This window comes from Medicago sativa, chromosome 7, assembly GCF_051527215.1.
Source record: "Medicago sativa cultivar Bolivia chromosome 7, Bolivia_mono, whole genome shotgun sequence".
Lineage (NCBI taxonomy): Eukaryota > Viridiplantae > Streptophyta > Magnoliopsida > Fabales > Fabaceae > Medicago > Medicago sativa.
This window is the reverse complement of record NC_140755.1, coordinates 53,020,272-53,047,469: the sequence shown is the minus strand read 5'-3', so window position 1 is coordinate 53,047,469 and position 27,198 is coordinate 53,020,272. Positions and strand designations below refer to the sequence as shown.

General features: G+C 34.7%; 1 protein-coding gene and 5 pseudogenes across 2 annotated transcripts in view; 5 read left to right on the top strand and 1 right to left on the bottom strand.

Moving 5' to 3' along the window:
- The first annotated feature begins 1,936 nt into the window (after positions 1–1,936).
- Positions 1,937–3,442, top strand: LOC146906721 (uncharacterized; annotated as a pseudogene).
- A 1,652-nt stretch (positions 3,443–5,094) lies between these two features.
- The window catches only part of LOC146906713 (protein FLOWERING LOCUS T-like), a 38,717-nt gene continuing 16,613 nt past the window's right edge, over positions 5,095–27,198 (bottom strand). For both annotated transcript variants that reach the window (XM_085723896.1, XM_085723894.1), the window contains exon 7: positions 5,095–5,180. In XM_085723896.1, coding sequence (XP_085580022.1) covers positions 5,095–5,180 — 86 coding nt within the window. The remainder of the gene's footprint in view (positions 5,181–27,198) is intronic.
- LOC146906720 (uncharacterized) lies at positions 11,308–14,117 on the top strand (annotated as a pseudogene).
- On the top strand, positions 15,468–17,713 carry LOC146906719 (RNA demethylase ALKBH9B-like; annotated as a pseudogene).
- LOC146906718 (RNA demethylase ALKBH9B-like) lies at positions 19,057–21,919 on the top strand (annotated as a pseudogene).
- On the top strand, positions 24,098–26,958 carry LOC146906717 (RNA demethylase ALKBH9B-like; annotated as a pseudogene).

Genomic DNA, 27,198 nt, shown 5'->3' with positions numbered 1-27,198 from the left:
TTCATCATCACAGATATCAATTCATAAAGCGAACGCGGAGCTTTGATATCCGAACAAGTGAATTTAGACAAGGTTTGCGAAACATGAGAATAGTCTAGCAAACCTTGGGACACATAAAGTTTCGATCTTCAAGGGTCCCAAAGGCAATCACCCATGAGAATAGGTGTGGTTGTTGGAGGGATACACTCACTGACTTCGAGAGAAGCTGTGATATGCTAAAGAGAAACTTGTCCTTAGAAATTAAGATTAACGCATAATTATAAGTTTAAGGCTTGCTTGTGAAAAGATTCGTTGTTATGATGAACCAATAATCCCAATGCTCTTTTATTATTATTATTGTTATTTACCTTCAGCAATTAAACCTCCCTTTTTAAAATCTTTCTTCTTTTCTAATCATTCTCTAAAAAGTTAATCGAATTCATAACTCCCTAGCGGAACGATACTCTTTTACTACTATTACTTCGATAGACCGTGCACTTGCGGTTTGGCCTATCAAGTCGCCATAAAGTTCACAAAGATCTCCAAATGAGTGGAATAGGTATAGGCCGAGTAGTTAACAAGGCGGTGTATTATTAGGATCTGAGGCTCATAACTATTTATATTTCTGTAATTGGTTAATTGATTGTGACAGTTAACAAAGCCAAATCTTAACTAATGAACAATTCCAAAGGTGTTTTAACAAACATCCTTAACAACTGTGATGTTGCTTATCCTTATTCGTATCTTGTTGTAGTTATCCTAAGCGTTACTTAGCCTACAATCAGAGCAAAATAAAAGCCTACAAGAATCAAAACATATTTAACCTTTTATTTTAATTTTGTAAGAGCTTTTGCTCGATTTCCAGTCAATAACCCAAAGAAATACTTTTCGAATCATTTAGTCCTACGCAGTTATTGATAATTGCTTTTCCATGTTTAATGTTTGAGAATCTATTAGTGCTTCTGTAATGCGAAAACTATTTGAGGACTTTTCCTTGTAAATAATTATTTTTACATTGTGTATACTTTGTATACCATTTGATTATTTAAAAAATTGATCAATGAAGGGCACTAGTTACATGCAAACTCTATTGACACATTAGTTTAGCAAGATTATGCACCTTAATATTTTTGAGAGAAGCAAGAATTTAACTTGGGTGAAAAGTTTGTTAAAACCATAATTATTTAAAAATTTGTTATCTTACTAAAAATCTTGAAATATGTAATATAGTGTGTTTTTGTCATTATTTTTAATATTAGGAAAAAATATTTAGTTACTATTTTTAAAACATTTGAATCATTTAATGTTACTGTTTTTGCCAAGGTAATCAAAACCGGACCAGACATTGAACTGGCGTAGACATGGATTTAAGGTTTTAAGGTTCAACCGGATTTAACTAAATAAGACTTTTCTTCATTCTTCTATTACATTGTCCTAGTAAAAAAATATTTCTTATTATAATATTGTAAATTAATGGGGGAAAAAATCTTAAAAATCTAAAAATTTTACCTCACGCACGCCTTTTGGGAGATACATCTAATGTTTTTATAAGGGACATCTAATGTCTTTTATTTTTGAGTATTACTTTTCTCACCCTGCTGCCTTCTCGCACGCCCTACGATTTTGACCAAAATACCCTCCGTCCGGATTATACAATCCGAACACTGTTAGGATTATGTAACCCAGAATGATCAGAAAATCACCCTGCACCATTTCATTTGTGAAACTTGGACTTGTTCAGGGTGCAAGACGGTCCAGAAAATATAATTCGGAACATATAATTGAATTCCGGACACCCTGTATTTGAACTGAGCGGGAAAAATAGACGTTTATTTCCGGAACAAGAAATCCGGACTGCTAGGTTATATATACTTCTCCATAACCTAGCTGAAGCACACCACCTTTATCACAAACACTCCTTACACCTCTAAAAAAACACACCATTTAGGACGAAATTATGGTTTGGAGCAGCAATCTGGCCTTTATGTGGGGTTAACATCATCATTATCGTATGATTGCAAAGGTAATGTATATATAAACCTTCGCCCATTCGATTTTTAGGCGATTTCCTTTTGATCACGTCGTATGATATGTGCTGGAACATTCCAGAAAATTAAATCCGGACTGCATTCATGCAATTCAGATTTAGTAATCCGGACAGCACCAATGCAGAAACTGTGTTCATTTTCTGACTCTGCTTCGCACTGTTTTCAGTCATGGTTGTTCCTGTTGATGCCCCAAATGATGATCCACCTGAGATTGAACCTCTTATTGTGTTGCCGCTTCTTTTACTTGAAGATATGCATGATTCCGGAAATGTCAAATCTGATAATCCCCCCTCCACCACTGAAACTTGAAATTTGTTTAGGCGATGCTGAAGTAGAGGATACTCCTCCTCCTATTCCTCCAGTTGTACCACCTCCAGTTGTTGTTGTTTGTATTGATCAGCGAGAACATTTTACCACTACACAAAAGTTTGCAACACTGAATGATTTGTTGGAGTGGGTTCGAGAGAAAGCTAGGAAGCTCGGTTTTTCCACTGTTATTGGTAAATCCGATAACGGTGGCAATGGAAGAAGCACATTTTTTTTTTTGAAAAAAGGAAGAAGCGCATTTGTTACTTTGATATGTGAAAGAAGAGGTTCATACACCAAGTACAAGAGAAAGAGTCGATGCGAGATAGCTGGTTCTGGTAAATGCGAGTATCCGTTTCGAGTGAGAGGTTACTTGTTGACTGCAGGTGATTGGAGCCTCAAAGTTAGTGATGGTAGACACAACCATGACATATGTGTTGAAAGGTCATAAAATCGTCGGTCGTCTAAACCCAAATGAACGTGTTCACCTTCATGAGATGGTGGATTCAAACGTTCCTCGGAGGCAAATGCTTACCAACTTACGAAAGAGGAACAGTACCACTTCAACTACTATCAAACATGTTTATAATGTATGTCACAGGTATAGGCAGTCCATTAGGGGTACGAGGAATGATATGCAACATCTCTTGAAGTCTTTGGTTGATAATGGTTACGTGTATCGTTGTAGAATTTATCGTGATTCTGATGATGTCGGTGATGTTTTTTGGGCACATCCAAATTCTATCAAGTTGTTTAACACGTTCTCCACGGTGCTTGTGTTGGATTCCACCTATAAGACCAACAAGTATCGTCTTCCATTGCTTAAGTTTGTCGGTAACACCTCTACCATGAAAACCTTCTCTATTGCTTTTGCTTATATGATGTCTGAGAGGCAAGACAACGTTAATTGGGCTCTTGAGAGGTGTCGTGAGCTGTTGCATTTCAAAGATCTCTATCCCAAAGTAGTTGACAATGCTTTGATCAATGTTGTGGAAAACATTTTCCCTGATGCTACTACTCTGTTGTGCTCATATCACCTTGGACAAAATGTGAGAGCAAAGTGTAAATTGGATTGCAAAGTGAAGGATCTCAAAGACAAGAATGGGTAAGAAATCAAGCCTGCTTTGGTGGTGAAGATTGTGATGGCTGTATGGATGGATATTGTGGATTCCGAAACGGAGAAAACATATATTGATAATTGGACAAAATTCAAAGCTGTATGCGGAAAATTTCCTAAGTTTTTGGATTATGTTGAAAAGACAATTTTGGATCCGGTTAAGGAGAAGTTTGTGAGGTTTTGGGTTGACAAATCACTTCATATGGGGAACACCACAACAAACAAAGCTGAATCTACACACACTCGGTTGAAAAAGTATCTGAGTAGTAGTATAGGTGATTTGAGTACAAACTGAAAATCCGTTCATGACGTGCTGGAAAAGTGTGATAATTTTCCTAATTTTGTTGCAAAAAAAAAAAAACAGTAATTAATTACCGAAAATTGTCCACGTAGTCGTTGGAATATTGTTTACCATGCATCCTAATTAAGGATCCAATGAAGGAAGAAAAAAAAGGTTAAAATAAAACTAAAATCAGCCAAACAAAAGTTTTCAAATCACATACATTTATGTATACACACACAGTTTCTTATATAGCTGCACTTTATTCACACACATATACACTATATCATACCAAAAGAAATGTATAGACAATGAGAATAAAGTATGGGATGAAAAGTGCAATTGCAAAAAAAGTTTGTTCTTTCTATGATAGTTTATAATAATTAAGCACTTATATATGATAAGCATTTATATTATAAGCTAGAATTTAAGTTGTTTATCCAATCATGAACTATATCATGTTGAACTTAACTAGTCACATGTGCTTGGATTATAGACAACATTGATGGTGCTTCAAGAGAACTGCTTGGTTTATCTACATGTGCTGACATTTTCAGTGATTAACAAAGGATCTTTCATGGATATTTTTGAGTCAAAAATATTGAGATGTTTATCTCTCTCTTTTTTTTTTTTTTTTTTTTTAAGGATTATGCTTATAACATTTCTTAATAATAATGAGGTACAAAATGTTTAGTGCTCTTGTGATGCCTCTACAGTCCTCGTTGATAATTTTATTGAAAGGGTGTTATAAATTCCCAAGTGTTATTGTAAATGTTAACTTAAATTCTTTGACAAATAATTGTGAAATTGTAATTACTAATTAAAGGAGTTTTTATTTACACAGTTAAAGATGGAGAGAAATTCGTCTAAATTTCTTGTCTTTAAGGTAAAGGATCTATGTTCATATATAAATTGTTATATGACAAATAATCTCCTATTTATTTTTCAAAGATCAGTACATGCACTTCTCAAATATCATGTGATACTCACTAGAATTTGAATTTAGGCTTCCTTTTTTTTATATTAAAAAGGTCAAAGAAAAAAATACAAAATACTACAACAAATAAACCAATTATCAATAAGTGTCTAATTTGAGTCAGACACGTCTAATAAATCATCGATTGAGAACCCACCTCAAGAGAGCATTTGCGCAATAGTTTGCCTCATGATAAGAGAGTTGTACCTTTTCTTTTCGATCCACCTCAAGCAATCCACAAATTCTTTGAACTACGCTCCAACTTGGATTTATTATAATAATAATAATTAAAACATGATGACATGACATTTTTTTTTCTTAATTATACATACCGACAATTATTTCTTGTCTTTATTGTACGATATGGATATGTTTAGAGTATTAATTATTAGATGATTAGTCTCCTTCCACCAGAACCATTTTCTCGTTGACAATTGAAATAGAGAGCAACAACGGGTAATCCAAGATTATAAACTTCTGCAAAATCTCCTACAAGTTTGCCTAAACAACACAAAAATCACACGATGAATCCCTGATTAATAAAAACACCATATATTTATACATACATGATTAATAATAATAAATCATAAACAGATACTAAATTGATGTTTCTAATATGAACTTAGAAAGAAAAAAAAATAAATCAATATTTTAAAAATCAGGGAGACTACTTAGTCATGGTTACAGTTGAACTTAATGACAAATAAACAAATTAATAAAGTACATAAAATTTTGTAATAAAAAGGAAAAGGGTTTAAAAACTGTATAAAATCAAACCGATTGAACCAACCGTAGTTAAAACGACTCTATCCAATCCGTTTAATTCAGTTCAACCAAACAACATTAAAATTATGATCAAACCAATCAATAAATTGGTCATTCCTTAATTTAATCGGGTGAATCCATTCAGTTTTAAAGCAATTTCAAATGTGCAACAAGCTTCGTCAAAAAAAAAAGTGCAACAAGTTAAAATTATAGAGAAAGATTTTGCTCGTAATTGCGCAAAAGATACTCGATTTACAATAAAATTAGAAGTCCAATGAAATTTTGCACGCACCGAAAATTGTCCCTATAGTTGCTGGAATATTGGTTACCATCCTAATTAAGTATCCAATGAGGGAAGTTAAAAAAGTTAGAATGGAACTAAAATCAGCCAAACAAAAGTTTCAATCACACACACATGTATGTATACACACATAATTTAAATATATAGCAGCACTTTTTTCACATACACTATATCATACCCAGAAAAAAATATAGACAGTGAGAAGAATAAAGTATATGGGATGAAAATAGCATTGCAAAGAAGTCTGTTGCTTTTTATGATAGTTGACACAATTAATAATACTTTGGGCCTGCTGAACATTTCTTTCATGACAGCATGTTTTAATCCAATTTAAAAAAAAATGTATTTCCCTATTGACATAAGTATTTGTCTGAATTTTCGAAGAGCTTATGAAAAATATTAGTATATTTTGAGAGCCTTGGAAATAGCATATTACACTATAAATTGCTATAGTCTCATTATATATGCTTTTCTTGTTAACTTAAGAAATAAGATTAGGACTTATGTAAAAATAAAGTTTTAGGTCAAATGGTACGGCTGTTTTCACCACTAAAAAAAAAATTATGACTTATGTGAAAACAATTTAACCAATTTTTAAATTATAAAAATAAAGTATACATAAATACTTAAATTAATAAACAAATAAGTGCTTAATCAATTTTAATACATAAATGTGATCCTATAGAATATACAACAGAAATTAATGCATCAATATGAATAAAATTTCATAAACATTATAATTAGTTCTTGCCTTCGAACAAAACAATACCATGACCTAATATGATTGTGTGGTAAATTTGAATATCAAATTAAACATATACTCCATATGATATATATGTAGATTGAGTATATAAAATATATGTACATCGATCGTAAGGAATTGAGGGATGATTATTAAGTAAGTCCATATATATATATGGCTAACTTCCCACTTACCAATGCAGGTATTCCCTCATATTAGGGTTACTAGGGCTTGGTCCATCAGGGTCCACCATCACCTGAAAAATGCCACAGATTCAAAACCCCTAGAGAAAAAAGCTTTAATAAATTGAAAATTTTGGCCCTTCTATGGTGATATCATTCCTCAAGCATTATTGTTAAGAGTGATGCCTATTAGATTTAATTTGCATTGTTAAGAGTGATCCCTATTAGGTTTATTTGCATAGAAGAAAGATTATCGGTGAAATAAATGATACTCTTAATGTTTAGTGATTGAAATTTCAGGAAACAAAATTACAATTATTTGCTAGATGTCAAATTTTCTTCTCCGGTCGACATGGAGTGTATATATGGTTTGGAGTGATTCACTATTAATAGCTAACATTTTCGGCTGACTTATTATTATGACATTATTATTCCAAATGACTTGCACAAGCAGTTTTTGATTTGAAATTTTGCCTCACAAGGGGTGCATGGGAAAGGATACTGTGATTCACTATTAATAGCTCAAGTAGTTTATGAGTTTTTGAATTGTATCCTAGCTTGTATATATTGTTATATACCAACTCCATAAATGCTCATAAAGTTTCAGAACTGTTTGATATGTAATCAAATAACTACAAATGAGCATATAATAATCTTTGTAAAAATAAAATCAAGTGTTTACCATAAAATTACATGGTTACAGATGTCCAATAAGAGGTATATTGTTTAAATTTCCAATTTACATGAAATTTTATTTTCGTGATCTAAGGCAAATGGAGGGCCCTAATAGGGACACTTTTTTTTTTTGAGAGAAGGGATACTGTGAATAGATAATTTGACTTATGAACGAATAATTATCTTGTTTAAATAACAATGCCTTATTTTAGGAAAAATTGCTTAAACAGTGTCATTTAGTCACTCGTAAGCAAGACCCTTATAATATAATATTATTCAAAATTTTGAAGCTAGAATCTTTTTATTAAAAACTCATTTAGGTGTCACACAACTCAACTACTTGAGCTACATATGTAAACTTGTACAAAATATTGTTTGCCTCTGCATCTTGATATATGTTAAGTGTAAGTTTAAAAACAAATATTTAGGATTACAGTTATGTTTGTATAACCATTAAGTTACACAATTGGACACAATGTACATTTAATTTGCAAAATTCATTTGCATGAAAAATGGCAAATGGTAAAAATATTACTTTTAACGACTTGGAGCTGAGTGGCATGCCACGTGGATAATAAGCTGATTTATAAAAAAAAACTGAAAATTATATTTAATTTAATTTAATTTTTTTTTAATTAAAAAAATAATCCATTTGTCTAAGATACGGAACATGCTTTCTTCCCCCAATATTTCACTTTCATCTCAAAATTTTTATGTACTGGAATGGTACTAGTCTTCCTTATGGAATAGACTTGTAATGATGGGTATCTATTCTATCCTCCTCATACATTTGGTAGACGAAAAAAAAAGTTGAACCCATGCGGTCCCTTCTAATTTGGAAACTTCTCTTTCCCACTACCTTTTTCAATTTCCACTCTAAAATAAAATCAATACTACTATGATCTTCTATTGTTTGTTTTTTACTTGTTTCTACTTTTCAGTTGTCAATGATGGAAATCCACTCTCCTTAGGTAATTTTTACTGTGTTTACACTATTTAAGAAAATTAAATTAAATGGGTACTAAATTTCATTATTATAGTTTAATTAATTAATTAATCAATTATAATAGTGGTGATTATAATCCAATATCAAAGGTAAGTTTATCAAAAAAAATAAATCCAATACAAGGTAAGGTCCGTTTATTTTTTTAAGGAAGGTAAGGTCAGTTTATTTCATATTTTTGGTCAAAAATGATTTGGAAGGAGATATTTCTATAGTTTATTTTGTATAATTCATAGTTTTCTTAGAAATTGTGCATTCAATATATTAAAAAAAGCTTAAAATTTTATCCTTTCAATACAAAAGTTAACTCTTAGTTTCTTTTTTAACTTAGACCCCAAGAGCACAAGTTAACACGACCCTTAATTTATTACATCATACTGATTACCATTTACATTAAATCCATTAAAAAATTTCAAAAAAAAAAAAATTTTATAGCCATTAATTGATATATGCTTATAAATAAAAAGTTCCATTGTTATTTTTTTAAGGATGTTTATTTTCTGATTAGTAGCATTTAGTAAATCTTATCCAAACATTGTTTACGTCATACAAACCAATGAAATGCGCCTTGTAGTTGTAGTTTTACCAATATTTTTAGTATGATTATGTGGTTGTTTGTTTTCTGCAATTTTAAGTTTTTTTAGTCAAGGTATCATGTGATTCAAAGCAACAATGTTGATTTAGTGTTGAATTTTAGTAACAACATCAATAACATGAATTTTATAATAACTAACCACAAATCAGAATTATTATTACTACTATTTTGTTATGAATTTTATTTGTTTTCAATTTTTGGAAGTTTGTTTGTTTCGGATATCCAAAATTGAAAATAAATGTAAATAGTGTGTCCCTTTCACAGTCATAGGTTTAGGCTCTGATTAGGTGGTCGTGTCTTTTATGTTGTTGGATTCTATTTTTTTTTTAGTTTAGTTGATATTGCCCACTTGTCAGGACTTGGAGGATTTTATGTGATGTTGTATTTTGACCATGACATATATATATATATATATATATATATATATATATATATATATATATATATATATAGGGTCTTGCTACAAGCCACCCTTTGGTGGTGTCTTTTAGCAAGTCACACCTCAAGGTGTGATTTTCACTTTTTAGTTATAACTTTGCTAAAAGACACCTTCATAAAAGTAAGTTGGTGTCTTTTAGCAAATGCTCATAGAGTAACTTGCTAAAAGACACCTTCACAAAAGGTGTCTTCTAGCAAAACCCATATATATATATATATATATATATATATATATTTTGGAGATGTATGAATGGTATCCGCTGTGACTGATGAGGTTATTTTATATGTATGCATATTGTTTTGGATTTTTGGTTGAGACGTAATGTCTATTTCTTGAATATTTGTTATATTCGCGTGTTTTATCGCTTTAATAGAAGTAGGGAGTTACAGTGACGAAAGCTAAAACATGCGGCAATGACATGTGAGCATGGTAGGTGTAACACTCTGAATTGTCCACAGTCACACCATTTATTTTGCAGGTCCACCTTGTATTCCCCCTTAGGTAATCCTTCTTTATGGTCGATGGTTTCAGGGACGAAGAAGGTATACCAATCCCAATCAAACTGAGTGACATGATGACTGTTGGATTTAATCACCTCATCCCTGAGATATTTCATGATGTATCTGAGAATGGCTCACCAGAATTTACCCTTGTTGCTGCCTCATGTCCTTTTTTAGCAAACAAGGCCGCCAACCTGTAATATGATGCTTTCACAATAGCTATGATCGGGAGTCCTCGAATAGCCTTATACACGTTGCTTTCTGACTCTACCAAGTTACTTGTCATGTGGCTCCATCGTCGACCATCATCTTGTGATTGAGTCCACTTTTCTTTGGGAATGTTGTCCACCCATGCTAAAGCCTTTCGGTCTGCAACAGCGATTTCAGAGCGGTATTATTCGAATGTTGGGATGTTCATGGCGTAACGTGCATTGTTTTGAAAAAAGTTAGATGTGTGTTCTTCAAAGAAATAATATGTCAAATTTTCAAGGAAAGAGATATAATTTTTACCCATGCCTTCAACTTTCTTCTTAAGTTCTCCATCCTTGAACGATGGCATAAAGTTTTGTGCAATGTGTCGGACACAAAACACATGGCTTGTCGGAGCATCGTGCCATCCATTATGTGGATCATCATACGTGCTCTTAATCAAAACATGTCTAGCAGAAATGAGGCATATGTTCGTCTGTGGGGTGACATGCTGCCTTATATTTTTCAAAAAGAAACTCCATGCCTCCTTGGTCTCGCCTTCCATGATTGCGAAAGCAGTGGGAAATATCTTGTTGTTCCCATCTTGCGCAACAGCTAACAACAATGTTCCTTTGTATTTACCATACAACCAAGTTGCGTCAATATGAACAATTGGTTTGTAGAATTCGAAACCTAAGATACAAGGACGAAAGGCCCAAAAGAGACGCTTGAAGACAGTCTCATTGACCACTTCTGTTAATGGGACCGTTTGAAAATCAATAATTGTTCCTGGCAAATCTTTTTCCATAACCATCAACCACTGTGGTAGTTCTTTATAAGACTCCTCCCAGTTACCATAAATTGATTCAATCGCCTTATTTTTTGCTCTCCATGCCTTTTTGTGTGAAATTGTGTAATTAAACTTCTCTCGGATGTGTGCAATTATAACCTTCACTGTAATTGAAGCATCCATATGAAGTAGTGACATAAAACTTTCACATATGACATTGTAACTAAGTTTCCGATGATCTTGCGTCAAGTCTGTTGAGACACATGTATGAAGATCCTTCAGTTTTTCAATCTCCCATCTATCACTTTTTTTTCCTCCACGAGGCCCGCAATTTGAAACCACAGGTTGGATCTTTACATTTGACGACATACCTTTCTGGATCTGATTGCTTCACAGAATAATCCCATGAACCATGCGTCAATGTCTGATCTTTACACGATGGTCATTTCATTCAGCAATGTTTACAAAATAATTCAACACTATTGAAAACCATGCGTCTGCTGCTTTCATGCAATTGTCATTTCTATGATTTATTGAGTACTGCTAGTTCTGCATAATGTATAGTTTTCTAGTTTACAAGAAGTCTTCACTTCACAGATGCCACAGTACTACTTCCATCATTTGCACTCATTCTTTATATTATAAATATCACACTTCTCTTCTTACACTTTACACATATTCAACTTACCTTACTCACTACTACTTCCACCTTTTCTTACTCACTCACACCTTTTCTTACTCACTCACATAACATTTTATTTCAAGCAATGACATACTTGGTTTGAAAATGAACATAGATCCATGGAACAACACATCAGAAAATGGGTTTATATAAATAATAATTTATTAATTTCGTTTTTTTAATTATTAATGCAGTTTTAATATTATATTTTATAATTGTTATTAATTTTAATATTTTCATAATTTTATTTATTTTGTTTTTTAATTATTAATTCAGTTTTAATATTATGTTTTATTGTTGTTTGTAATTTATATATTTTCACACTTATTTAAATTTCGATTTTTGTTATGATTAATTATGTTTTAATTTTATTCCTTTATTATTAATTCAGTTTTAATTATAGTATTTGATTTTTTTATTTTATGACTAATTTTTTAATTTACTTATATATCTTCTCTATTTTTGATTAGGATGAAGAGGGTGCACCTCTAACCACTCGTACACGACAACACCAACAACCAAGTCGTTTTATTGACGATTATCCACGTCAAGCTGAATTTTTTGAGGTTAGTCAAATTGGGCAAGTAGGACGTTACAAAATTGACAGGAATATCATAACCACTCTTGTAGAAAGGTGGCGATCCGAGACACATACTTTTCATTTTCGAACGGGTGAATGTACACTCACTTTAGAAGATGTATATATGTTACTTGGCTTACCTTTTGGAGGGAAAATTGTTACAGGTCCTCCAAATCTTTCGTGGAGTAATTGTGCTCAACTGATGGGAATAACTCCTCCAGCACACAAAACTGATGACTTTACTCTCTCGTTGGCGTGGTTAAAGGAAAATCTGGTTGATAATGACTTCAATGAACAATCACCTCCGGAGGTAAAAATACAACACACTAGGAGGTACCTACTATACCTCATTGGAGGGTTCTTGTTTCCAAATACAACTGGATTATTTGTGCACAACTCTTGGTTGTATTTGTTAAGGGATTTTAATGAAACAAGAAAATATAGTTGGGGATCGGCTGTTTTGGCTTACCTTTATCGTGGCTTGTGTGAGGCGTCACACCCAAACATAAAAGCTCTTGCTGGATGTCATTTTCTCTTACAAGTTTGGGGATATTGTCGGTAGAGTCATATCGCTCCGAGAAATGACAAACCACTCGAGTGACCGCTAGGATTAAAGTAAGCATGGTCACTACATTTTTTTAATTAATTCCCTCGCATATTCTCACTTATTATTAATATTATTATATGGTAAATTAGTTACTAATTTTTTAATATCATTTGTTAGATGGACAGGAGTAGGTTCAAGATACTACGAGAATCCAAGCCATGACACTATAACTTACAGAAAACAGTTTGATGACATACTTAAACATCATGTAATATACCCTTGATTTTTAAATTATTCGTTTATATATATATATATATATATATATATATATATATATATATATCAAAATTGTTAAACGTACACTAAATCTTCTCTTTTCTTTGTGCCAGTTTAAATGGAGACCATACAAGAAAGTTCCACACAATGTGTTTGATGACTATTGGGATTGGACTGCAACAACTTACCTTATATGTTTTGACAAGGTAGAATGGCATCCAACTGATAGGGTCATGCTCCAATTTGGTCTGCCACAAGAAATATTGGGGGCCCCAAAAGACATGCGGGAATTCCATGTGTTGGACAAACGGTACAAGACGTGGTACGAATCCAATGGTTTTCACTTTCCACAAGAGAGCCAACATTGGGACAATCGACATCGTTATACTCTACCTCGCATGCGGCCAAGATCACTCACCCTTACTCATGCGTATATTGAGTGCTTGACAACCACATGCAACCCACGTCGACGGATTTCAATTGACACAAAACCATCTAGTTCAGATCCAGACGAAGAAGAACAGCCGGAGCATGAACCTGAAATTCACAACGACCAACCACCAATTCATGATGATTTTTGGGATCATGAATTTTTTTCTCAACTACAAGATCATCAATCCCAACCACATACAACACAAAACAGTCATGGTTCTGTAATGTATGAATTTCTCGACACCCCCAACAAAATATCATCCAACCACCACCATATACCACTCCGAGAAATGCATATGAGCCTTATTATCATTCAACTTATCAACAAAATTCAATGCCAAACTTTGGTTATAATGACCCAAACCAAGCTAGCACGTCCAACAACAACTACTTCTCCTATAATGACCCAAACCAATCTGGACCGTCCAACACCAATTACCCCCTACAACAACCCACAATACCTAATGTACACCAACAACCCACCAACACCAAAAAACCTACTATCTCACTTCTCCCCGGCTTCATTTGACTCCAATGAACAATTTTTGGATTTGGGATGGCCAACAAGGGAACACGATGTGTCGTTGTAGTTGGGTTATGGTAGTCAAGTACAATTAACTGCAGATAACAATGACGAAGACCAACACGACCCTCAAGTAAATCGTGGAAGACATCGTCGAAGATGAGAGTGTGGGACCGCAGAGCATTTATAATAATTGTAGATTTTATGGTATTTTATTTTTTATATAATTTTAATTAGTTTTTTTTAAATTAAGTTATTAAAAACGTAAAACCATGCATTAAAAGTTGTTTGTCCTTATTATACCACTTTAATCCAAGTAGAGGGGTATTTAAATTTTTTTCTTAAAAAAACCCATAAATAGGACGTAAGATGGACTTGCGTGGTAGTAAAAAAAAAATTAAAAAAAAATAGGAAAGTACCCCGCAACTCCAAGTAGAGGGGTACAATAAGGACAAAAATTTTGTCACTTTTTAGGGTACCCCGCAACTCCAAGTGGAGTGGTACCAGTATAAGAAATAGGTGGAAAAACTGTATCCAATTGCTTTATCAGTTGAATTTTGTTGTTACTCATATCTACAGGGAAGGTAATAGATGTGCAGACTTGCTAGCTTCTAAGGGTTTAGAGATACAAAATGTAAAAATTTGGCTAGACTTGCCTGAATTTCTTAGACTTTTAGTTGTACATGACAAGCAAGGTATGCCTAATTTTAGGATTTCTAATGCTTAGGAAGTTTTGGTTCTTGTCCCCCTCCTATTTTTTGTATTTCCTTCTCTATCTATATAATATTTTGAGGTAGTGGAACTTTGCTACTCCTCCTTTTGGTTTAAAAAAAAAAAAGTGGAGTGGTACCAGAGACACCTGAAAAAGTAGGGTATTTCTGCAATTTTCCTAAAAAGTAGGGTAGTTTTGGATTTTTTGGCAAAAAGTAGGGCACAAAAAAAAATCGCGCCTTGTAATTGTAGTTTTACCAATATTTCTAGTATGATTATGTGGTTGTTTGTTTTCTGCAATTTTAAGTTTTTTTAGTCAAGGTATCATGTGATTCAAAGAAACAATGTTGATTTAGTGTTGAATTTTAATAACAGCATCAATAACATGAATTTTATAATAACTAACCACAAATCAGAATTATTATTACTACTATTTTGTTATGAATTTTATCTGTTTTCAATTTTTGGAAGTTTGTTTCGGATATCCAAAATTGAAAATAAATGTAAATAGTGTGTCCATTTCACAATCATTTTTTCTTGATAAAATCTTTTACCTTATCTGTGCATGATTCTTCATCGATTAACACATTGTAAAATTTGTCTTTTGCAACTCAAACATTAATTTAATGTTTAACCATGCATATAAGCCGGACCGACACCTCCTATCCCACGCGCACCTTCCAATTCTTGGAGAACACACACTGCTGGCCCTCAGAAAATTCTGTTTTCTCCGAACTAAAGTGCCCCACAAAGAGGTCTCATATAAATACGCCCTAGAAATATAACTAATAAATATTTCATAAATATAGAGGAATCCACCTTGAAGAACATGATGAAGAAGACACTAGAAGATGAACATGAGGAGGATATTGGGTTTATGAATGTGAAACGTAAGAAAGATTTTACCATTCATGAAAAGGTTAATGGAAAATTGATAAATATTCTTGAAGGTCTTGAGTTGCATACTAGTATCTTTAATGCTGCTGAACAAATGTGGAATGTTGACTGGGTGTCTCATTTTCAAGAGATGGGTAGAAGTGGAAAGCTCAAAGGTTTGTGATTTTCATCTCAAAACCTCTTAATTTGTTATGTATTTGTTGTTGGTTAATGATAATGATGCCTTTAGGACTGAAAAATCCAAGGCTTTAGATTATGGTTAATTTGATTTTTGAAACATTGGAATGATTCTTCCTTGTTTTGATATTGCGTATTTCGTGAATTTGATGATCTATAACTTACTAATTAACCCGATTGTCGTTGTATCTGCTTCTATAAGTTATCAAGATCTTGTTAATTCTACTGTGTCATTCGTTCTATTAAGATTTCGTTTAGCTATACAATTGTTGTTGACTTATCAAATGTTTATATTTGGTTCTTTTTATAGTGCAGATTCATGTTTTGTATCGTCTTGATTTCTTTTTCTATAAAGACTGGATTGATAATTTAACTGTGAGATGGAAATTTAAACTGTTAAGATGGCTGCCGAGTGTATACTTGTACCTCGATTTGCAATTTAACAATTGCAATGAAAAAGAAGTCAAGTGCCTTGTAACTTAACTACTCAAGCTTATTGTTCATAATAAAAAACCTTCAATTTACTCAACCTTGAGCAGCTTGCTATCAAGAGTAACAATGGTTGACAACCAGTTATTTATTTTAACCCTCAACCAACTCTACACCTTTAGCAAATTACTTATCAACTTAGGTAGCTTTACTTTTTTGGGTTTCTAACAGTTAGGAAGTTGCTAAAGGTGTGAAAATACCTTGTCCCGCTCAAAATCCCTCAATCAGCCACATGCTCTGACCGTTACCCTTTGACTACAGGCCATGGATATACCAAATTTACACATAACTAACATTCATATATTTGGTAATGTGATAAATAGCATTATTTCTGAGAAACTTACTATATGGGTGTTGATTCTTTATCTTTTTCAGACCGGACATACTCAGCTCCTCCAAAGTGGAAGCCGGGCAAGGGACGCAGAATTATCCAATTTGGGTGTTGTTACAATTATACAGTGGTTAGTACCTCTCACATAATGTTTGATGAGCTTCATAAATGGATGTATAACTTCTAAAATTAACTTTCTGGTTAAAGGATAAGGATGGTAATCCACCTGGTATTCTCCACTATGCATCCATAGATCCTTTACCTGAATTTTGTAAGTACATCATTCGACGCCTAGTCAAGTGGCATGTACTTCCAACTACTTGTGTGCCAGATAGTTGTATTATCAATGTGTATGAAGAAGGGGACTGCATACCTCCACACATTGATAATCATGAATTTCTTCGACCATTCCCCACTGTCTCATTTCTAAGTGAATGTCGCATACTTTTTGGATCATGCTTGAGGATTGTAGGTTCTGGTAAATTTGATGATTTGTTTTCTATTCCTTTACCAATAGGGTAAGTATTTAATCTTGATTTATTTACAACGATGTCTATATAGTTTTTTAACTGTTGCAACACGGCGTTAGATCTATTTGGATTAAATTATTTACCAATTTTCCATTGTTACGGAGGATTCCAAATCTTATAATCATTTTTTCCCTCTACAGATCTGTACTTGTTTTAAATGGAAATGGAGCTGATCTAGCTCAGCATTGCGTACCTGCAGTTCCTAAGAAAAGGTATTTACTGATATGATAGCACGATATTCCCTTTTTGGCTTTTAACACCGACAAGAAGTTATTGATTTGTCCATGACGTGATGCTCAGTGTTAAAATGGTCCATTAGTGTTACAGTAATTGATAATAATTTTCTCTTTTCCAATTTTTTTACAAACTAAATTATTACTGATTTGGGTTCTTTTTGTTGAAAATTTTGCTAGGATATCAATCACATTTAGAAGAAGGGATGAATCCAAGCGACCTGCTGGGTATATCCCAGAACCTGATCTTCAGGGGATCCAACCATTGCCCTATGAAGCTGAGCAAGAATAAAAAAAGTCAACTGTTTGGGAGAACGGGGAAAACAGACCTAACAAACTGTTGAGCAAAGATAATAGAAGAGGTGGCAGGATTGATGGAATGGGATCTGCACCCATGAGGGGAAAAAAATATTTCTAATGTTGTAAATTAATGGGGGAAAAAAATCTTAAGGTACATCTAATATTTCTAGTAAAAAAATATTTCTTATTATAATATTGTAAATTAATGGGGGAAAAAAATCTTAAAAATCTAAAAATGCACGCCTTTTGGGAGATACATCTAATGTTTTTTTATGGTACATCTAATGTCTTTTATTTTTTAGTATTACTTTTCTCACCACGCTGCCTTCTCGCGCGCCCTACGATTTTGACCAAAATACCCTCCGTCCGGATTATACAATCCGAACACTGTTAGGATTATGTAATCCAGAATGATCAGAAAATCACCCTGCACCATTTCATTTGTGAAACTTGGACTTGCTCAGGTGCAAGACGGTCCGGAAAATATAATTCGGAACATATAATTGAATTCCGGACACCCTGTATTTGAACTGAGAGGGAAAAATAGATGTTTATTTCCGAAACAAGAAATCCGGACTGCTAGGTTATATATACTTCTCCAGAACCTAGCTGAAGCACACCACCTTTATCACAAATACTCCTTACACCTCTAAAAAAATACACCATTTAGGACGAAATTATGGTTTGGAGCAGCAATCTGGCCTTCAAGGGGGGTTAACATCATCATTATCGTATGATTGCAAAGGTAATGTATATATAAACCTTCGCCCATTCGATTTTTAGGCGATTTCCTTTTGATCACGTCGTGTGATATGTGCTGGAACATTCCAAAAAATTAAATCCGGACTGCATTCATGCAATTCAGATTTAGTAATCCAGACAGCACCAATGCAGAAACTGTGTTCATTTTCTGACTTTGATTCGCACTGTTTTCAGTCATGGTTGTTCCGGAGAATGAACCTCTTATTGTGTTGCCGCTTCTTTTACTTGAAGATGTGCATGATTCCGGAAATCCCAAATCTGATAATCCCCCCCACCACCACCGAAACTTGAAATTTGTTTAGGCGATGCTGAAGTAGAGGATACTCCTCCTCCTATTCCTCCTGTTGTACCACCTCCAGTTGTTGTTGTTGTTTGTATTGATCAGCGAGAACATTTTACCACTACACAAAAGTTTGCAACACAGAATGATTTGTTGGAGTGGGTTCGAGAGAAAGCTAGGAAGCTCGGTTTTTCCACTGTTATTGGTAAATCCGATAACGGTGGCAATGGAAGAAGCACATTTTTTTTTGACAAAAGGAAGAAGCGCATTTTTTACTTTGATATGTGAAAGGGGAGGTTCATACACCAAGTACAAGAGAAAGAGTCGATGCGAGATAGCTGGTTCTAGTAAATGCGAGTATCCGTTTTGAGTGAGAGGTTACTTGTTGACTGCTGGTGATTGGAGCCTCAAAGTTAGTGATGGTAGACACACCCATGACATATGTGTTGAAAGGTCATAAAATCGTCGGTCGTCTAAACCCAAATGAACGTGTTCACTTTCATGAGATGGTGGATTCAAACGTTCCTCGGAGGCAAATGCTTACCAACTTACGGAAGAGGAACCGTACCACTTCAACTACTATCAAACACGTTTATAATGCATGTCACAGGTATAGGCAGTCCATTAGGGATTGGACTGCAACAACTTACCTTATATGTTTTGAAAAGGTAGAATGACATCCAACTGATAGGGTCATGCTCCAATTTGGTCTGCCACAAGAAATATCGGGAGCCCCAAAGGAAATGCGGAGATTCCATGTGTTGGACAAACGGTACAAGACCTGGTACGAATCCGATGGTTTTCGCTTTCCACAAGAGAGCCAACATTGGGACAATTGACATCGTTATACTTTACCTCGCATGCGGCCAAGATCACTCACCCATACTCATGCGTATATTGAGTGCTTGACAACCATATGCAACCCACGTCTACGGATTTCAATTGACACAAAACCATCTAGTTCAGCTCCAGACGAAGAAGAACAGCCGGAGCATGAACCTGAAATTCACAACGACCAACCACCAATTCATGATGATTTTTGAGATCATGAAATTTTTTCTCAACTACAAGATCATCAATCTCAACCACATACAACACAAAACAGTCATGGTTCTGTAATGTATGAATTTCTCGACACCCCCAACAAAATATCATCCAACCACCACCATATACCACTCCGAGAAATGCATATGAGCCTTATTATCATTCAACTTACCAACAAAATTCAATGCCAAACTTTGGTTACAATGACCCAAACCAAGCTAGCACGTCCAACAACAACTACATCTCCTATAATGACCCACACCAATATGGACCGTCCAACACCAATTACCCCCTACAACAACCCACAATAACCAATGTACACCAACAACCCACCAACACTAACAAACCTACTATCTCACTTCTCTCCGACTTCATTTAACTCTAATGAACAATTTATGTATTTGGGATGGCCAACAAGGGATTTAACTGTGAGATGGAAATTTAAACTGTTAAGATGGCTACCGAGTGTATACTTGTACCTCGATTTGCAATTTAACAATTGCAATGAAAAAGTAATCAGGTGCCTAGTAACTTAACTACTCAAGCTTATTGTTCATAATAAAAACCTTCAATTTACTCAACCTTGAGCTGCTTGCTATCAAGAGTAACAATGGTTGACAACTAGTTATTTATTTTAACCCTCAACCAACTTTACACCTTTAGCAACTTACTTATCAACTTAGTTAGATTTACTTTTTTGGGTTTCTAACAGTTAGGAAGTTGCTAAAGGTGTGCAATACCTTGTCCCGCTCAAAATCCCTCAATCAGCCACATGCTCTAACCCTTTCCCTTTGACTACAGGCCATGGAGATACCAAATTTACATAGAACTAACTTCCATATATTTGGTAATGTGATAAATAGCATTATTTTTTAGGAACTGACTATATGGGTGTTCATTCTTAACTTTTTCAGAGCGGACATACTCAGCTCCTCCAAAGTGGAAGCCGGGCAAAGGACGCAAAATTATCCAATTTGGGTGTTGTTACACTTATACAGTGGTTAGTACCTCTCACATAATGTTTGATGAGCTTCATAAATGGATGTATAACTTCTAAAATTAACTTTCTGGTTAAAGGATAAGGATGGTAATCCACCTGGTATTCTCCACTATGCATCCATAGATCCTTTACCTGAATTTTGTAAGTACATCATTCGACGCCTAGTCAAGTGGCATGTACTTCCAACTACATGTGTGCCAGATAGTTGTATTATCAATGTGTATGAAGTAGGGGACTGCATACCTCCACACATTGATAATCATGAATTTCTTCGACCATTATGCATTGTCTCATTTCTAAGTGTATGTCGCATACTTTTTGGATCATGCTTGAGGATTGTAGGTTCTGGTAAATTTGATGGTTCGTTTTCTATTCCTCTACCAGTAGGGTAAGTATTCAATCTTGATTTATTTGCAACGATGTCTATATAGTTTTTTAACTGTTGCTACACGGCGTCAGATCTATTTGGATTAAATTACTTACCAATTTTCCATTGCTACGGAGGATTCCAAATCTTATAATCATTTTTCCCTCTACAGATCTGTACTTGTTTTAAATGGAAATGGAGCTGATGTAGCTCAGCATTGCGTACCTGCAGTTCCTAAGAAAAGGTATTTACTGATATGATATCACGATATTCCCTTTTTGGCTTTTAACATCGACAAGAAGTTATTGATTTGTCCCTGACGTGATGCTCAATGTTAAAATGGTCCATTAGTGTTACGGTAATTGATAATAATTTTCTCTTTTCCAATTTTTTTACAAACTAAATTATTACTGATTTGTGTTCTTTTTGTTGAAAATTTTGCTAGGATATCAATCACATTTACAAGAATGGATGAATCCAAGCGACCTGCTGGGTATATCCCAGAACCTGATCTTCAGGGGATCCAACCATTGCCCTATTAAGCTGAGCAAGAAGAATAAAGTCAACTGTTTGGGAGAACGGGGAAAACAGACCTAACAAACTGTTGAGCAGAGATAATAGAAGTGGTGGCAGGATTGATGGAATGGGATCTGCACCCATGAAGGATAGATTCTCAGAGCCTCGTGAGTGGACTCAAAATTCACCAAGATCTGCACCAACTCGAAAGAAAAGATATTCAAAGCCTCGTGAGTGGAATCAAAATTCACAAAGATATGCACCAAAAAATGATAGATTCTCTGACCCTCGCGAGTTACCGCAAAGTTCACAAAGATCTCCAAATGAGTGGAATAGGTATAGGACGAGTAGTTAACAAGGCGGTGTATTATTAGGATCTGAGGCTCATAACTACTTATATTTCTGTAATTGGTCAATTGATTGTAATAGTTAACATAGCCAAATCTTAACTAATGAACAATTCCAAAGGTGTTTTAACAAACATCCTTAACAACTGTGATGTTGCTTATCCTGTTTAAATGAACATCCTTAACAACTGTGATGTTGCTTATCCTTATTCGTATCTTGTTGTAGTTATCCTAAGAGTTACTTCGCCTACAATCAGAGCAAAATAAAGGCCTACAAGAATCAAAACATATTTAACCTTTTATTTTAATTTTATTAGAGCTTTTGCTCAATTTCCAGTCAATAACCCAAAGAAATACTTTTCGAATCATTTAGTCCTACGCAGTTATTGATAATTGCTTTTCCATGTTTAATGTTTTAGAATCTATTAGTGCTTCTGTAATGCGAAAACTATTTGAGGACTTTTCCTTATAAATAAATATGTTTTACATTGTGTACTTTGTATACCATTTGATTATTTGAAAAAATGATCAATCAAGGGCACTAATTACATGCAAACTCTATTGACACATTAGTTTAGCAAGATTATGCACCTTAATATTTTTGAGAGAAGCAAGAATTTAACTTGGGTGAAAAGTTTGTTAAAACCATAATTATTTAAAAATTTGGTATCTTACTAAAAATCTTGAAATATGTAATATATTGTGTTTTCGTCATTATTTTTAATGTTAGGAAAAAATATTTAGTTACTATTTTTAAAACATTTGAATCATTTAATGTTACTGTTTTTGCCAAGGTAATCAAAACCGGACCGCACATTGAACTGGCGTAGACATGGATTTAAGGTTTTAAGGTTCAACCGGATTTAACTAAATAAGAATTTTTTCATTCTTTTATTACATTATCCTAGTAAAAAAGTATTTCTTATTATAATATTGTAAATTAATGGGGGAAAAAAATCTTAAAAATCTAAATTTTTTACCTCATGCACGCCTTTTGGGAGATACATCTAATGTCTTTTATTTTTGAGTATTACTTTTCCCACCCCGCTGCCTTCTCGCGCGCCCTACGATTTTGACCAAAATACCCTCCGTCCGAATTATACAATCCGAACACTGTTAGGATTATGTAATCCAGAATGATCAGAAAATCACCCTGCACCATTTCATTTGTGAAACTTGGACTTGTTCAGGGTGCAAGACGGTCCGGAAAATATAATTCGGAACATATAATTGAATTCCGGACACCCTGTATTTGAACTGAGAGGGAAAAATAGATGTTTATTTCCGAAACAAGAAATCCGGACTGCTAGGTTATATATACTTCTCCAGAACCTAGCTGAAGCACACCACCTTTATCACAAATACTCCTTACACCTCTAAAAAAATACACCATTTAGGACGAAATTATGGTTTGGAGCAGCAATCTGGCCTTCAAGGGGGGTTAACATCATCATTATCGTATGATTGCAAAGGTAATGTATATATAAACCTTCGCCCATTCGATTTTTAGGCGATTTCCTTTTGATCACGTCGTATGATATGTGCTGGAACATTCCAGAAAATTAAATCCGGACTGCATTCATGCAATTCAGATTTAGTAATCCGGACAGCACCAATGCAGAAACTGTGTTCATTTTCTGACTCTGCTTCGCACTGTTTTCAGTCATGGTTGTTCCGGAGATTGAACCTCTTATTGTGTTGCCGCTTCTTTTACTTGAAGATGTGCATGATTCCGGAAATCCCAAATCTGATAATCCCCCCCACCACCACCGAAACTTGAAATTTGTTTAGGCGATGCTGAAGTAGAGGATACTCCTCCTCCTATTCCTCCTGTTGTACCACCTCCAGTTGTTGTTGTTGTTTGTATTGATCAGCGAGAACATTTTACCACTACACAAAAGTTTGCAACACAGAATGATTTGTTGGAGTGGGTTCGAGAGAAAGCTAGGAAGCTCGATTTTTCCACGGTTATTGGTAAATCCGATAACGGTGGCAATGGAAGAAGCGCATTTTTTTTACAAAAGGAAGAAGCGCATTTGTTACTTCGATATGTGAAAGGGGAGGTTCATACACCAAGTACAAGAGAAAGAGTCGGCGCGAGATAGCTGGTTCTGGTAAATGCGAGTATCCGTTTCGAGTGAGAGGTTACTTGTTAACTGCTGGTGATTGGAGCCTCAAAGTTAGTGATGGTAGACACACCCATGACATATGTGTTGAAAGGTCATAAAATCGTCGGTCGTCTAAACCCAAATGAACGTGTTCACCTTCATGAGATGGTGGATTCAAACGTTCCTCCGAGAAAATTGCTTACCAACTTACGGAAGAGGAACCGTACCACTTCAACTACTATCAAACACGTTTATAATGCATGTCACAGGTATAGGCAGTCCATTAGGGATTGGACTACAACAACTTACCTTATATGTTTTGACAAGATAGAATGACATCCAACTGATAGGGTCATGCTCCAATTTGGTCTGCCATAAGAAATATCGGGAGCCCCAAAGGAAATGCGGAGATTCCATGTGTTGGACAAACGGTACAAGACCTGGTACGAATCCGATGGTTTTCGCTTTCCACAAGAGAGCCAACATTGGGACAATTGACATCGTTATACTTTACCTCGCATGCGGCCAAGATCACTCACCCATACTCATGCGTATATTGAGTGCTTGACAACCATATGCAACCCACGTCTACGGATTTCAATTGACACAAAACCATCTAGTTCAAATCTAGACGAAGAAGAACAGCCGGAGCATGAACCTGAAATTCACAACGACCAACCACCAATTCATGATGATTTTTGAGATCATGAATTTTTTTCTCAACTACAAGATCATCAATCTCAACCACATACAACACAAAACAGTCATGGTTCTGTAATGTATGAATTTCTCGACACCCCCAACAAAATATCATCCAACCACCACCATATACCACTCCGAGAAATGCATATGAGCCTTATTATCATTCAACTTACCAACAAAATTCAATGCCAAACTTTGGTTACAATGACCCAAACCAAGCTAGCACGTCCAACAACAACTACATCTCCTATAATGACCCACACCAATATGGACCGTCCAACACCAATTACCCCCTACAACAACCCACAATAACCAATGTACACCAACAACCCACCAACACTAACAAACCTACTATCTCACTTCTCTCCGACTTCATTTAACTCTAATGAACAATTTATGTATTTGGGATGGCCAACAAGGGATTTAACTGTGAGATGGAAATTTAAACTATTAAGATGGCTACCGAGTGTATACTTGTACCTCGATTTGCAATTTAACAATTGCAATGAAAAAGTAGTCAGGTGCCTAGTAACTTAACTACTCAAGCTTATTGTTCATAATAAAAACCTTCAATTTACTCAACCTTGAGCTGCTTGCTATCAAGAGTAACAATGGTTGACAACTAGTTATTTATTTTAACCCTCAACCAACTTTACACCTTTAGCAACTTACTTATCAACTTAGTTAGATTTACTTTTTTGGGTTTCTAACAGTTAGGAAGTTGCTAAAGGTGTGCAATACCTTGTCCCGCTCAAAATCCCTCAATCAGCCACATGCTCTGACCCTTTCCCTTTGACTACAGGCCATGGAGATACCAAATTTACATAGAACTAACTTTCATATATTTGGTAATGTGATAAATAGCATTATTTTTTAGGAACTGACTATATGGGTGTTGATTCTTAACTTTTTCAGATCGGACATACTCAACTCCTCCAAAGTGGAAGCCGGGCAAAGGACGCAAAATTATCCAATTTGGGTGTTGTTACAATTATACAGTGGTTAGTACCTCTCACATAATGTTTGATGACCTTCATAAATGGATGTATAACTTCTAAAATTAACTTTCTGGTTAAAGGATAAGGATGGTAATTCACATGGTATTCTCCACTATGCATCCATAGATCCTTTACCTGAATTTTGTAAGCACATCATTCGATGCCTAGTCAAGTGGCATGTACTTCCAACTACATGTGTGCCAGATAGTTGTATTATCAATGTGTATGAAGAAGGGGACTGCATACCTCCACACATTGATAATCATGAATTTTTCGACCATTCTGCATTGTCTCATTTCTAAGTGTATGTCGCATACTTTTTGGATCATGCTTGAGGATTGTAGGTTCTGGTAAATTTGATGGTTCGTTTTCTATTCCTCTACCAGTAGGGTAAGTATTCAATCTTGATTTATTTACAACGATGTCTATATAGTTTTTAACTGTTGCTACACGGCGTCAGATCTATTTGGATTAAATTACTTACCAATTTTCCATTGCTACGGAGGATTCCAAATCTTATAATCATTTTTCCCTCTACAGATCTGTACTTGTGTTAAATGGAAATGGAGCTGATGTAGCTCAGCATTGCGTACCTGCAGTTCCTAAGAAAAGGTATTTACTGATATGATAGCACGATATTCCCTTTTTCGCTTTCAACATCGACAAGAAGTTATTGATTTGTCCCTGACGTGATGCTCAATGTTAAAATGGTCCATTAGTGTTACGGTAATTGATAATAATTTTCTCTTTTCCAATTTTTTTACAAACTAAATTATTACTGATTTGTGTTCTTTTTGTTGAAAATTTTGCTAGGATATCAATCACATTTAAAAGAATGGATGAATCCAAGCGACCTGCTGGGTATATCCCAGAACCTGATCTTCAGGGGATCCAACCATTGCCCTATGAAGCTGAGCATGAAGAATAAAGTCAACTGTTTGGGAGAACGGGGAAAACAGACCTATCAAACTGTTGAGCAGAGATAATAGAAGAGGTGGCAGGATTGATGGAATGGGATCTGCACCCATGAGGGATAGATTCTCAGAGCCTCGTGAGTGGACTCAAAATTCACCAAGATCTGCACCAACTCGAAAGAAAAGATATTCAAAGCCTCGTGAGTGGAATCAAAATTCACAAAGATATGCACCAAAAAATGATAGATTCTCTGACCCTCGCGAGTTACCGCAAAGTTCACAAAGATCTCCAAATGAGTGGAATAGGTATAGGACGAGTAGTTAACAAGGCGGTGTATTATTAGGATCTGAGGCTCATAACTACTTATATTTCTGTAATTGGTCAATTGATTGTAATAGTTAACATAGCCAAATCTTAACTAATGAACAATTCCAAAGGTGTTTTAACAAACATCCTTAACAACTGTGATGTTGCTTATCCTGTTTAAATGAACATCCTTAACAACTGTGATGTTGCTTATCCTTATTCGTATCTTGTTGTAGTTATCCTAAGAGTTACTTCGCC